This window comes from Pholis gunnellus (assembly GCF_910591455.1).
Source record: "Pholis gunnellus genome assembly, chromosome: 7".
Taxonomy (NCBI): Eukaryota; Metazoa; Chordata; class Actinopteri; order Perciformes; family Pholidae; genus Pholis; species Pholis gunnellus.
This window is the reverse complement of record NC_136533.1, coordinates 9,306,771-9,322,299: the sequence shown is the minus strand read 5'-3', so window position 1 is coordinate 9,322,299 and position 15,529 is coordinate 9,306,771. Positions and strand designations below refer to the sequence as shown.

General features: G+C 44.3%; 1 protein-coding gene across 1 annotated transcript in view; it reads left to right on the top strand.

Moving 5' to 3' along the window:
- plekha5 (pleckstrin homology domain containing, family A member 5) overlaps positions 1-15,529 on the top strand; it is a gene marked incomplete at its 5' end in the record, with an annotated part of 66,964 nt that overhangs the window by 538 nt on the left and 50,897 nt on the right. Inside the window, one exon of the mRNA XM_079162912.1 lies at positions 874-931. Coding sequence (XP_079019038.1) covers positions 874-931 — 58 coding nt within the window. The remainder of the gene's footprint in view (positions 1-873; positions 932-15,529) is intronic.

Below are 15,529 nucleotides of genomic sequence, written 5' to 3'. Positions count from 1 at the left end.
CGTGTGTTTATGCTAGCTTTAAATGTACCCACCTCAAAAAGCTCCGTGTCATGACCATTAATCATAAAACCCTATCTCCTCATAATGTATGATATGGTGACGTTACTCTGTAGCAGCCTCCTCTCATAGGTCTCTGCAGAGCTTTCCCACTCATGTAATTGAGTGGCTGCTGCAACTAACGTTTCCTCCATTAATCATTTGAGTCTAGAGGCTAAACTAGTGAGAAATACCCAACTGACTTCCCCGTAGCACAAAGTTGTTAGAGCTCAAACAATTAGTGGATTAATCCATTAAGTTGATTGCCAGAAAATGTATCTGCAAATATTTTGATAATTGATTAATGGCTTCAGTCATTTTTCAAATATAAACGTCTTAGTTCCAGCTTATCAGTTTAGATGATTTTCTGCTTTTCTTTGTCTTGTGTGATGGATGGTAAATTGAGTATATTTGGATTTTTGACTGCTTTTAGCAAAGGTGATTATCTGCCATTTTAAAGACGATGAACTGCTTGATCGGGAAAACAATTCACGGATTAATCAATTATGAAAGCAAGAGTTAGTTGCCGCCCTAAAACTTAAGTGAAGGATACAAATTGCTTAATTTGTCCAAAACCAGGAGATATTTCATTGACAATTATATAAAAGAAAAACAGTAAATCCTGACATTTGAGAAGCTGGAACCAGCAAATGTTTGTCAGTCTTACTTGAAAAAAAATGATAACAATAAATCATATTTCAAAATGGTGTCAAGTTTAATCAAGCAATCACAGTTGCTGGTTATGAGTGTGTGAATTGGCAGCTGGGAGTGCATAGCTGGAGTCCCTTTTAATACACACAACATCTGTTTGTATTCACGTGTTCTTGTCTTTCACAGACCTGCCCACTGGATGGGAAGAAGGATACACTTTCGAGGGTGCACGGTGCTTTATCAAGTGAGTTCGACAACCTCCCATGACACACACCAGAACCTGCTAACGTTTGATTGCAAGCAAGCGGCAATTAAAAACATGTATTTATTCATCACTGGTCCAACAGCTGGGCTACTCCTTAACCCGCGCTGTGTGTTAGAAGTAAAGATTGCACGGCTGTACTTTTGGAACCTGTACTCCCTATTTCTGTACCGCAGAAGCCTATCGCAGAAGTTAATGATTACACAGGCACATTGTGCAAATACTAGACAGACACGGGCAAAGTGTGGCTGCCGTCTTCTTTTGTATTTATTCAGACTTACCCTGCTCAGAGCTGAGCCGACTTGCAGAGTTGAGCCAAAATATAACGTCTTCTCTTTTTATTATGAATCTGTGAAAAGCAGCTGGCCTCGTTGTTTTTCTTTGCATGGTTTGTTCCGATTTAAAAAAAAATGACACTTCAAGTAGATGCTGGGAACAAATTCTGAGGGACAGTGTTATAGGAATTTCAAACGACTTATTTAAAGTCTGCCTCCATTGATTTTGTCTTAACATTATATCCCCGGTACTCTCGTTTGTTGGTGCTATGTGTGGGCGGGAGGAAATGCGATATATCCTCCACGTCGTTGTGTTGTGTTATGTGTTATGTATTTGTAGTGTTTTGTTGTTTACGATCATTTCAACTTATTGAATGTGTCTTTAACTACCCTGAAAAGTACTTCATATTATGAGTATTATTATGTCCACTGAAGCACTTTGATTTGTCCAGTTTCTGCCCCTCTACATGAATTAGTTGTCTGTGTCTCTGATCCCAGTACAGCGCGTGTGTTCCTCTTCCTCCTCCATGGCTGCCTGCTGCATGCGACTGATCAAAAGAGATCACAAGCGCTGTCAGCAATGATTCATCATCTGTGCTCAGAATGTTTTAAATCCAAGTGTAGGACTTGAAATATTCTGCTACTATATATATCCTAATGTTACAGATATGTTGCAGATGAGTATATTCTGCGTGATCGAAGCATTGCAATATATTGTAATATATTGCTATTCTGCCTTATCGTCCTCGCTGGATCCTCCCTGCGTCTTTGACTTCCTCGTGAGTTTGGGGGGCTTCATGTGGCCGCTTTGCCAGGCAGTCCGACTAAATTTATATTCTGGTATTTTGTCACAGCTTCTCAGTGCAGAACGGACCACATTCATTAGTCAATCACTTTGACTCTGGCACAGTCCAATGGCACAGGGATCTGCAGAACACGTTACAGACTAATCACGCTGTCCCCTACAAAGCGTGCGGACGACATCTGGCAGGAGAAGAACCATTAGTTTAACGCGTTAGCTACATTTTAGACATTTCATTTGAATCAAACAGTTGTGTCCTTATAGCTGCAGATGAAATCGCAGCTTCGTTTTTATTCCTGCGATACATGGACACTTCTGATCATCATTAGCTGAGCTCACGCCAGTTCATTAATCTCATGTAATATTTAGTGATAACTACATTCATAATCTGCCTCAGTCTTCTCAATAGGAAGCTTACTGATTATCCCACAACCTGAATAGGATCATTCACACAGCGACCGTGTAATAGCGGATACGGCGCTGCTCCGTTAAGTGTTTTTTATTTGTATGTCTGCAAAGACGCAGTTGGACCATTTGAATCTTTTAGTCCCCTGTGATTGCAAGTAGCAGTCACAATAAACACGCTGCAAATAAAAAGCGGAGCTTGTTTTAAGCTGCAGTTTAGCGAGCAGGAAAACACAAAGACTCGGACCCTCTTTGAACAGTAATAGTGAAAACGCAGTGAACCCCACATTCCCCCTCTGTCACTCATAGCGGTGCCAATGTCATTTATTTTTCGACCACTGCATAGAAGTAGCTAACTAGCTAAACTGTGACGTGTAAATTGATTTCACATTGGCTGAATAGAAACTGTTTAGTGTAGTTCCTTTCGTGGTGTGTCCGCAGAAAATACTCGTAGGCCTACGACATACTCTACTGCCTGTGGCTAGAATATCAGCTGATGCAGGTTTTGTGTACTACATGTGACCGAGGCTGCCTCAGTCTTGAGTTTCTTCTTTGTTGCTTAAAATGGAGCATATAGAAATATAGTAGAGTAACGTACCCGAGGAGAGAATGAAGTCCCTCTCGTGTATGTGTCGTTATCTGAGCTTCTCTGTGCTTTGTTGACTCAGCGGCTAACGTCGCTCACCGCTGCGCGCTCTTCGTTGCGACTCACTGTTTTGACTTATATAGAGATTTGTTGACAAGTTTATGGGATAACTCCCTTGGACAGCATTCGGGACATTTTGAGTGTTTCTGTGAGGCGGCCAATAAAAGCCTCTGAAAAGTCTCCAAAGCCATTAGCCCCGATGACAGCTGGGTAAAGTCTGAGCCTTATGTTTTCACAGCAAGTCACCATTATTACTTCATCATCAGCTTAGTGTTGTTGAGTATTGCAAGTTTAGTTGTGTTGTTGTTGTTGTTGTTGTTGTTGTTGCATTGTTTGTTTGTTTTTCAGTTTGATGAGAGACGGACTGCATCGTTGATTCATTCCTGTGACTCAGGTCTGTTGTGAGCCGAAGGATCCGGCCCGTTCACATGCTGGCGGCGTGTCTTGGCCGTTAGCGTCAGGGTTACACAGTGTGAGCATCGAGGAGCAGATTGTGCTGACGTAGACGGGGTGTGTGAGGGAGGATCGGAGGTGCAGGTCGTTGGTGTGATAGTGTTGACTGGACGCATCACGAGATGTGATTATTTCTTCGGTACCGTGAGTTTTGAGTGAAGGTCAGCGCAGATGTTAATGGAATCACCGCTCGCCTCAGACGGAGCGGCCTCTTTCCGAGTTGCTGGCTTGTTTTGCCGGTGGCCCAATGCCAACAGGGCTTCTTCAGTTTGGGGAACACAGCTACGTGTCAACTGGCCAGTGAGATACTGAGGAGGTGTACATTATTAGCCTGCTTATTTCATTCACAGGCAAACATCCTTTTTCTTTACAAATGTGCTCGTTTGTTTTTTGCCTGAAGAGCACACATATCGATTACATACATACTGTACACACACACACACACACACACACACACACACACACACACACACACACACACACACACACACACACACACACACACACACACACACACACACACACACACACACACAGAATCAATCAATAGCACCCACTATTAGTCCTAATAAAACTTTTTAAGCCAGTGGCTTTCGGCCCTGCTCTTTGGTGATAAATCAGAGAACCCTGAACTCCATCCAGCCATTGTGCTGCTTTGGTCCTCCCGGAGCCGAAACAATAGTCCACGCTCCCGTTCTCCTTCAGATTAACCTGTCCGGTTACCTTGTACCTCGTGTTCGAGAGCACTACACTTCAGTGCAAAGATCTGCAGCTGAGCTAGGGCTGCACAATTAATCAAATAAAAGGTGCAATCACGATGTGGTCTTCCCACGATGAATTGAACATGCTCGACGTTAAAAAGGTCACACTCCGCTTATCATCAAACAGCTTCCTGAACTAACAGCCAGCCACCAGTGGGTGATCGAGATGTCGTGGCTTCCCCTTTGAGGGGCTGCCATGCTGTTTCTGCGTCGGCTCTGTGCGGCGTACTACATGGCGAGTCGAGCCTCTGGACATGTTGTTTTCATGACATTCTCTCTGTAACCCTCTCTTGGGTCTTGTAGTATTTTTTTGTACAGCCCCGCAGAGTGCAGTATGTGTTCAGTTTGTTTTTGTTTGTGACGTAAACAGCGTTTTTGATGAGACTGTGCCATCTGGCACATAATTTTTTTTTCCATTTTTATCTCTCTTGCACATAATTCCACATTTGAAGTCAAGCTTCATTTTGAACAAGGGGGGGGGGGGGGATTAAAACCAGCATTGTCTGTCACTGTCTGCTAATGAGGGTTGTTGACCTGTGATGACCTGTGACGGCCTTTCAGGAGGGCGAATGAGGGTGAAATCAGTTTGACAGCTGAATGTTTTGGTCGGAGAGCGATCACTCTAATTACGACATGTATTATGTTTGTTACCTTGTGAATGCAGGAGGTGTTTACAGCAGTTATGTTGATGCAGAGACAGGTGCAGATCTCCTGGCAGTTCCCTCTCGTTGTTTGATATTCTGTCTGAAGGAGAGGAACGTGTGAAGCACTGTTACACAATCAGACAGCTGACATCTTGTTTTGAAGACTTAATGAGCGAGTCATAATTACAGCAGTATAGGCTCAAATGGCTGACCCTCACAATGCTGGAGAACAAAAAGTCTTGCTTTATTAGTGCAGCGTTATTAATGTTTCATTTGGCAACATTTTGTCAGCGTCCTTTGAGGGCAATTTGCCGCTTCCGAGTGCTCATCGGTATAAAGTGCAACTTAAAACATAAATATTGTACTCGTCTGATCTGCAACCACCGCTTTCATGAGGCTGTTCACTTCCAAAGCTGCATAATTCATCACTCAGAATAGTGGAAAGCATGTTAATTGAAATTTAGCAAATTATGAGAAAGATCTCTCTTGTGGATCTCCGTGTTGCTGTTGCCTCATTCTGTCCTTTGAAGGCCCACACACTGGCTGGCTGCACAGTAGGAGTATCGGGTTGCTCTCATATGGATCAATTAAAAAAATCAGCTGTGGTAATTGTCACTCAAAGAGAGACGATCAAACTCACATAAAAGACACAAACCTTTGAACCCAGACAAAGATGAGGACATTTCAGGAGTTTCCTCTAAAATCAGCGAAGTTGTTGCCCATTTAAACATCCAGATACTGAGCAACATTAGCACTCATTTGAAGATGTGTTCAAAGTCCAATAGTCACTTTCTTTTAGCTCCGTTTTCTTTCTCAACCAACTCTTGAGGGAAATATCTGACTCTTTAGCTGCAGAATGCTCCACCGTGTTGACCAGAGATTGGCTGCCTTTGTCTGTTGTTTGGTGCTGGACACGTTGCTTACTGTGAGTTTTAAAAACTTTTTAAAAATATGAAAACAGCTGCCTGCGTCTGCCGGAAACGATGCTATGAGAGTGAAGCAGAGCGGTGAAATTGAAAGATGCTCTGTTGATTGGTCACGACAAGTGACCCCTCTCACATCACACGTTGTCATTTGATTCGTTGTTATCATACACATTTTGATCATCGTCACTTTAAAGAATCATTTTGTGGAATACGCTTGGTGGTTATGAATTTGAACACGCTCAAACTGCCTCCACACCGAGCATAGTTCAAAACACCCTACCATTCAAAATACACACTTTCAGTGTACTAAATGAATAGATTTTCTACTAGCATTCAAATAGTTGACTGTAACATTATCAGAGATCTGCGACTAGAAAAGCATAAATGATGTCCTGATCACAGATTGAACATTGGCGGATAACGATGTCGGTAAACTTTTATTTCACACTGTGATGGTTAAACTAAACTGTGTAATTAATCCGCGGTGCACATGTGTGCCGAACCGGATCACGGATTAACAACGTTTCGTTACACCACCACGTTCGTCCATACCGGCATTCTGTTCTTGCCTCTTCTCTTTCTAAGTTTCATCTCTGCAGTTCCCGACACTTCAGGGCGTCAGTGAAATGAGGCATCTTATCAGACATCTGAAGAATGGATTAGACTTCAAGCATCGGGGATTTGTTTTCATTTCCATGAGTGACATCAGCTAAAGTGAGTGAAAATCCCCGACGTTGAGGGACGATCTGAGGAATGAGCTCCCATCGATTCTTATATCTTAATCTCTAGTTCTACCGGGAGTGCGGTCGTCGAGTTTAGCTCTCGATCTTTCAGGGCACACCCGGTGGGCGTCCGTCCCTTCCTGTCACATAACCCTCCATACCTGTCAGACACGCACACACAGCAGTGATGGCGGACTTTAAAAGGCTCTCCCTTCTCTCCAGGGAGTAATTAACGCTTCCGTGTGTGCGCAAAGCCTTCTATCAGACCCGATTATGTGTGAGAGAGGTGACCAAGTGTTTGGATCATTCTACGCCATGAGCATGGTCAACACTTGTGATCAGCTGTCTGGTGTGCATTCTATATTCTCTCTGATACTCTGCCAGTTCCAACAATGGCTCCATCTATAAAATATGTTGTGTATTTGATGTCTCACAGAAGATGTATTTACAATTCTATGAAAGATACTAAATGCATCAAAACTATAACCATAATAATTTAATTGTGTGGAATGGTTCAGCTTTAGGATGAGCATCAAATAGCAACATGGACATTTTGGGTCAAGCTGAAGCTATTTACAGTATATTTGTTATTGTGTAATAAAGCAGAAGTAGACAATATTTACTACAATGTAGTTACCTTAAGGCAGGAACAATGTTTAAGCTTCATACGATGTTACTCGTTAGCTGCCACTGCTGAAACTAACCTCAAACCTAATTAACCTTATCCTGAGCAGGACTGCCGGGGCAACGCTCACAAGTGTTCTCCTTTTTTTTTGCATTTGCTTTCAATTTAATCAGCAGCGAAACAGCCACACTTTCACACATAGATGTGTCGGGCTCTGCTTCTTCCCCCCCGGCTGGTAGCACCTTGGAAGTATTTCGAGAGATTTATGATGGAGGCAACAAGAAGAGCCAGTTCATTTCATTTCTCTTAGCCGGATCTACGGCACGCCAGACCGCTCACCACTCTGCCGACACTAAGACAGACGGCCTCGTTCACGCCTATGTGGGAATAATTAGTTGCCTGTTGGAGGAAATTTGAGCGGCCCATAGAAAATCCACACAAACAAGACAACATGCAAACTTCCACAAACAAACTTCAAAAGATGAACGGCAGTTTTAAATAAGGGAAACATGGCACTCTGAGGCGATGGACTCTCTAATGTAAGAAGTCTGATGACTAATGTGTCCTCAATATTCAATAAAATAATCCCGAGGCTCTCCATAATCACGTAGACCATATGCGACGGTATGTTTGAAAAGAAGTGTCGGTTCCCAATACATATGGAGGACATTAACAAATGGCACACCAGGGACGGTGCTTCATTCAAACTGCAGAGCTCTGTTTACTCACCCGCTTGGCAGGGGGAGGCTCTGATGGCTGTGGCTGCTGACTCACTAACTCTGTCAGTGCTCATGCAGCTCACTTATGTGTGTGTGTGTGTGTGTGTGATGTGATTTAGGAGGGAAACCAGTGGACCTGGATCTGCTGTACATCATCCCCGTCTCCGGCTCCGTAACTCTCTGTTTCGTAGTCCCGGGTGCTGATGGTGGAGACAGACAGCTCTCGCGTGTCTCACTCTCTGTGGGGTCTTCCCGCCATCTGGCTAGCACTGGAACAACAGTGTGTGTGTTGTGTGTTTTAGGTGTATGGATGCCGTGCGTGTGAACACATGTGTGAGAGGATCCTCTGATGTCAGCGACTGCCCCGGGTGCTGATTAAGACGCAGTGAAGGCCCAAATCACACCAAGTTATCCCCGGCTGTTGTTCATTGTACTCTTAGTTATCTATCCGGCGGTTTTGTGATGCATTTGTTTGTTCAATAATTGTGTGTGCTAATGTTAGCTTGTTCCTCTTTTTCATCCTATGGGAAGGACTCTTTTTTTTGTCAGGTCTGAAAAACTAAAGGCAAGGCTGAGAGACTCTTTGTCTGCAGCGGTCCCAGTCTTATTTTTGTCATATTTCTTTTGAGAAAAGGTGCACGTGGTTGTATGTTATCCCCAATATATAAGATTGATTGAATGTTGGCGTACCTTTTGGGTGTAGTGGGGGAGCATGCCGCCGTCTGTGATTCTTTGGTCCTAAAGCCTCTTACTCGTGCGGTGTCTTTGATTTAATGCTGTTGAATTTGAGTAATCCCTGCAGTAATCTGCAATGAGCCGCCCTTTGCTTGTGCCGCGCCGGGTTGAACCTGGGGACAGCTGCCTTCATGGGGGGGGGGGGGGGGTCATGCTGCTGGTCTGCTACTATTCCACACATCATCAGGTCTACATCTGAGAACTTGGCGTACCAGCCGTGTTCCAATTTTGTGAGAATGAACTATTTAATATATCCTAGGGAGCTGCTTTGCTTAAGTCTCGTCCTGCATCCTCTTCCATCGAGTCCGCTTACCGTTTTATATTTCATCCATAGAGTTGGAAAGTACAGAGGGATAAGAAGTTGGAGAGGCACCAGTGAGAAAGTTCTTTGCAGCATATATGATCGTAAGCCACCGGGAGGCTGTTCTCTGCTCTCCTCTGATGCCAGATGTAATAAATACCAGCCTGACTGTTTGGTTGAGAATCTCTTAACATGGCTTCAAGTTAAAACTTCCAACCATTACCAGTGCTCGTTGCGAGATGCGGTAGAGGCAAAACAAGGGCTGATCGGTGCAACTGCAGGTGGAAAGGGACTCATAATTGCGAATGGAGTTCCTCTACTTATTGGTTGCACGGTATGCTCTGTGATCTAGGCGACGGGTATCTCTGAAGCTCTTAAAACGGCCAAGCATACACCTACTCGGTGCTCACTCTGTCTTTTTCGTGCTCCTGTCGGTCTCGTGGACCGCGCACGGCCCAGTTGTTTTCCAGATGGTCTGTGATGATTAGGGAGCTTTTTGGAAGCCGCCACTCTGCTCAAATGTTCCACAGCTGTGAGCTTTTGGAGCATCATGTTGAAATGTCCACAGAGGGCTTTTTGTACAGCGTACCGTTTCCTGAAACAAATTGTTACAAATGTCCTGCCTCTGAATTTGTCTTCATCCACATCCAAACATCCCCCCCCTCCCTCTTCTACTGCTATGCAGTGAGAGAATTTGAGCGATCACACCTTCATAAAAAGGCTTTCCTAATATATTGCAGCGTATCTTCCAGAAGATTGAATAAAGGGTGTAGTGCTCTACTGTACTGGTTGCAGCCAAGATTTCAATTTAGCAGCAGCGGCGGAGGGATTAATATCGTACCCTGCTGGTCCTGTGGCTTTGGCTCATTCCCTCCCTCCTCCCTCTTCCCTCCCGACGACGACTTCACATGTCCCACGATTGTCTCTCCTCGGCACCTGTCTGTCAGGCGAGACACAATGCATGCTTTCAGCGGGACATTGTTTTTAAATCCTCTCACAACTCATCGTCCCTTGAGCTCATTGTCAGCGCAATCGCTTTTGATGAGCCTTTGCTGTTGTCTTGCCAACAAGAACCACACATTAGTGAGTGTTTAGAATGTATAATTGCTGCCACACGTGTCCTTTTGATAACCCTTACCTTATCTATAATGCTCTAATCACTCCTATGATCAGATGCACTGCTATGCTCCTTTCTCTCTCTCGTCCATCTCCTGCGCTGGCACTTGCAGGAGCCATTCCTCTAAAGAGCCCTTATGTAACATCCAAACTGTGCGAAGGACGTCCGACAAACATCGATCCGAAGTGAAAACTGCCTTTTTGCAGCCACTCGTCGGGCCTCTGGTACGTCCGTGTGAATGTGGTTTAGTGCGAGGCCCGTCGTGACTCGAGTGCACGGTAAACTCTGCTGCTCGATGAGGCACTTGACAGATATTAATAGCAGCCGGGTCACAACGGCCGCTTCGAATAGCACCAAGATCTCTTGAGGTGCATTGCATCAGACCGTTTTATAGATATTTAAAAGTCATTTGACGATGCATCCTGACAATGCCCGTGCATGTGCGTTACTTGCTGGGGGACAGGGAGGGGATGCATAGACAGCAGCAGTGGTTGGATAACACACTGCATTTATTGCTGAACTATTGGGCAGTGACTCTTCTAGTGAGTCCTCTCCCACGCTCTGTCCCCCGCCGAAACCAATATTTGAACTCCATGCCAAGTCTCATTAAATGATGTATACCTGCTGTGATTAATATCCTGCATTTGTGTTTCTCACAAGCCTAACGGCATCGCTGGAGTTACCATCAGAAGAATGTGACACGGCGTGGTTTAGAGTCACGCAGAGCATACGAAAATAGTCGTCCCTCGTTACAGATGAACGCGAGCTGTTTGTCCAGCAAACACAGAACCCTGTAAAAAAACCAACGGCTAAATGCGCAACCCTTCATCTGAACCGGTGCCTGTTTTCTGCTTCCTGGAGTTCCAGCCATCTGTTTGAGGTCAGGTGATTCATAGATAGCTGAAGAGAACGTCACTGCTGGGTACGTTACCCCAAATCCCTCGCCTCGGATGTTCGTCTGAATCCTCGGTAGCTTTCTTTTTCTACAGCAGAAGCAACATTTTAGGAATCTCTTTTCCCATCTTCCCCTCTTTGTCAGAATCCATTTGCTTCGGCTGAAGTGGATTTGATAAAGCACTAGAATATTTCTTTATATTCATTTCATACCCACCTTTATTCCTAAAATTGTTTCTGTCCTCTTTCACAACACATTTCCAGCTTTTACAACCCTTTACCACCGCCACCTGTTACTGCACTTTGCAGTCTGCAGACATGTGTTCCAGTTTACCCCTCGACACGGGGACCTTCTCGTCAAAGCATCCCTCTGCCTCGGTGGTTAAACACTCTGTAGGTAATCCTCTAAAGAGTAGGTGCGGTGAAATCAATCTGTCCTTCTTTATACTGCATATCAGCTCTGTGCAGCGGCCTGCTTTCAGTCTCAGCTAGAGGGTGTGTGTGTGTGTGTGTGTGTGTGTGTGTGTGTGAGTGAGAGTGTGTGAGAGAGAGTATGAGAGTGGATTGAGCTGACATGGGGCTTCATAACGGTAGTGATGGTTGCACCACGTCGTGATCCATCAGTCTAATCAGCTGTCAGAGTCGGGTTTAAATACCAGCCCTGCTTGCTCAAGGACAAATGCAGCCTTCCCACCTCTGTGCTGCTCTTCACAGACTAATGTGTGGCGGCATTCCTCCTCCTCTCTCTGGATGGGGTGGGGTGGGGTGGTGGGGGGCACTTGCTTTTCCACTGTCAGACCTCTGCTGGTGGTTCAGGTAAATACACCCTCGACTCTGACCGGGATCGCTGCGTCTGTGCTTCTTTAAGGCGGCAGGATTTAGCAGAGAGCGTTTCAAGACATCCACGCCGTGTGACCGCTTCATTGATGCCTGCCACCGGACTTATTGAGTGTGTGGGCGGGCGTTATGGTGTGAAGGGTGGGGTGGGGTGGGGTGGGGGGTGGGGGGGAAATCACTGGTGTAAATGTCACAGAGAGATGAGCCATGGGATGGATTTGACTGCACTGTTTGCACCAACATAAGAAAGACTTTGTCACATCACATGAAATGCAAAAATCCTTGGTTTAGTACTTCAGATGGTCCCAGGTTGTTGAATGTGATAATTTGCTGCTTCTCTTCTTCTTACTAAATATGTTTAGGCTTTTTACAGACAAAACAAGACATTATATGACATCACCTTGGACTAAATGTTTTCATTAATAATCAGATGAATTGATTGTGAACACAATTGTCAGTTACAGCTCTAGTTGTGGTGTACAGTAGACAGTATATTGTGATATATATTTGTAGTCTCTGTGTCTCTGTTTGAACACTGATGTTTTTATATCTTGTTCCCTTCAGAGATGTTTAGTGTCGGATCCTTTTGATCAGTTACGGCAAAACGAGTATTTTGCTTGTGCTTTAATGGTTCATCGTACGCCCACGAGTGATGCATTGCAAATTATCTAACAGCCAGCCAATCTTTTGAATGTCTTGAATCCGCAGCGTAGTTGCTCAGAATAAAACACAGGACAAAGAAGACTTCTACTCTTTAGTGAGAGTCTAGGAAGCTTCATACACACCTCTCAAGTCTTTTTGAGTATTTATAGTCCTCGTTAGACCTGGTGCGGATGACTTAATGTGTCGTTTTGAACTGCTTGATGAATGCCGGCCCTGGTCCTTGATGCTACAGACTTCTGTTACTTATTGCTTCTGTTTGTTTAAAGAATCCGAAACCTTCCCCAAAATCTATAAGACGTTTCTGTGTAATGATTTGGAACGAGCCGTAAGTAGACTGTGCGATCTTCTCCGAGCTGTTACATTTGCCTCTCTGCCTGTTTGTTTTCATTGTTTATTTATGGAGGAGGGAGGCTCATTAGTCATTCAGTGTGACAGTGTAATGTGTACACAAGAAGTTTGCTCTTTGCCAAAAAACCAAAGCAAAGCTGAAGCTGGCTCACTGCCAAACTTAAAATTGGCTTTAACCCGACCAACAGTCCAAATGGCAGTGTTCTCAAAAACATGTTTTTTCATATTTATTTTTTAGAAACCAAGCACAGAGCCTGACAGGACTTGTAATTCTTGGCTGATTGGTTGTACATCTTTAAGTCCCCAGCAACATCTTTAAATAGAGAATTCAGTTTTCTAGTCTTGATATAATGTTGGTGTATAGGTGTGGCTAATTAACTAAGAGGAAGAGGAGCTATAAATTAAGAGGAAGCTATAAGGAAGGACTCAAGTTAGTCCCACAGCATTACAGCTGTGAAGTGAGCACAGACGGTCACTATCGGGTGACTGGCAGTCGGAGGCTTAGGTTGGGTGAGAAACTCTCCGTGTTGAATCAACGGAACAAAAAGATGAGCAACTTTGTCAGAAGAAAATGTGGTTCTTAGATTGAAAGCCTAAAACCTGAAGCAAGAAGTAAACTGTGTCTCCAAAGTGACATTTTGTTAAGATGCTGAACGTTCTGTTGCATGTTTTCTCCAGCAGTTGTCAGCGGTTTAAAACAAGTTTGCTTATGGAGAACAGGTCGGCATCGGATGAGTTCAGCAACTACTGACACTGATGCTTCTTCATGGAGCCGTCGACATGATTATAACTGTGGACAAGAGAGACCACGTCTGGAGCCAGACTATAAGATCCGTTATAATTACAGTGGAACAGACATGAGGCCTTATTATAAATCAACAAGAGAACTTTCTCTCACAAATCAGTCGATGTTGATGCTGCGCGGGGTTTTTCTGGAAAGGACCAGCCAGGAGTTTCAAATCAGTGACACGCTACACGCAGTATTAGTTATTACCCCTCTATTACTTCCTGTGTGTTCGGGTAATCTTTAACAGCCACCGCCCATATCAATGGTGCCGTGTGCACAGAGTAGGTGAATCATACAGCATTGCTCAAGGTGATCAAACATCATAGTAATGAAGCTAGTCTCACAGTATCACCTACGTGTTTGTGCATTATGGTTCGTTATTGTCTTGCACCAGCACAGTGGACGTTTTAAAAGGATATTTGTGTTACCTAGGCTTTGCAAAATACTATTTTCTTTACCACTTTTCTTCAAATGTGACCTAACAAGGTAAGGCATTTCTTCTGACTGAGTTAGGGGGGGCTATTTTTTTTATTTTGGAACGCATTCTGATTTGTTTTGTTAGGAACACAAGTGTTTCAAGCTGCCGTGCAGGTTTGGCACTCGCTTGTAAAATAGTTGTCTTATGTCTAAGGGCGGTTCTACAAACATTAACACATTTCTCCGCCCCTTTAAGTGGATCTCAATTACCAGCTCATTTTTAATACAGTCTAGTTTATACAGACGGGTAAACCAATGAGGGTGTGTTGGTTTATGTTCTGTCAGCAGCATCTCACTCGGCCCGATGCTGCCTTTACCCTAAATAAAGCGACACAGGAGATGATTCAGATTATTCATGAGTCATGGAACTCTGCTGATCCTGTAAAAGGCCTCTGTCATGTGGCAGGAGGTGCTTTTTTTTTGTAAAAAAGAAAAGAAAATGTCTGTAAGAAGAGCTAAGGTAAAGGTGCAGTGTGTAGGACGTGTGTAGGATTTGGTGGCATCTAGCGGTGAGGTTACATAATGCGACCAACGAAAACTTCTCCCATAATGCCAAGCGTGTAGAAGAACTACTCTGACCGATGCAAAAACCCAAATGGCAAACATTTGTTTTGTCCGTTCTGGGCTACTGTAGAAACATGGCGGTGGAACACGGAGGACTCTGTGAAAAGGACCTGCTCTGTATGTAGGTAATGAAAACACAATGATTCTTGATTTCAGGTGATTGTACACTAACAAACGTATTAATAGGATATTCCATCTTTGCCAATAAATCCCCCTAAATGCTGCACACTGTTCCTTTAAGATAGGCATGGAAACCCTGGAGGCTGCGAGCCGTTTGGTCTCCACACACCGGCACCGTGGCATCACGTCCTCTCTCTTTATTTGTGGTATCGATGTACAATACATCACGGCGCAGCTGAGGCCTGGAGAACGACATCAGAGCTTCAGAGCCCTCTCTGTTGTTTACAGATAGTTTGTTACATGACTGTTACCTCCCACTGATGTATTGAGGCTTTCCAGCTGTGTGGGATGCAGTTAGAATAAGATCAGACACCTTGCAATCCGAGACCTCTTCTTCTTCTTCTTCTTCTCTCCGAGCAAGGTGGTGTGTCCCATTATTTTATAAAGCAAGCAGACGTCTGCTGATGAGCTTTATGCGATAACAAGAAGGATCGTGACTTGTTGCTCTGAGACAGGGGGAGTTTTTCCTCACATGAATCAAGGGTCCATGGATGGAGGGTGTCGTATGCTGCAGGTTCTACTTAGAGGAGGCAGTGATGTGCTTGTTATGTGTGACTGAGAGAGAGAGAGAGAGAGAGAGAGAGAGAGAGAGAGAGAGAGAGAGAGAGAGAGAGAGAGAGAGAGGAGAGAGAGAGAGAGGACAGAGAAGAGAGAGAGAGGAGAGAGAGAGAGAGAGAGAGAGAGAGAGAGAGAGAGAGA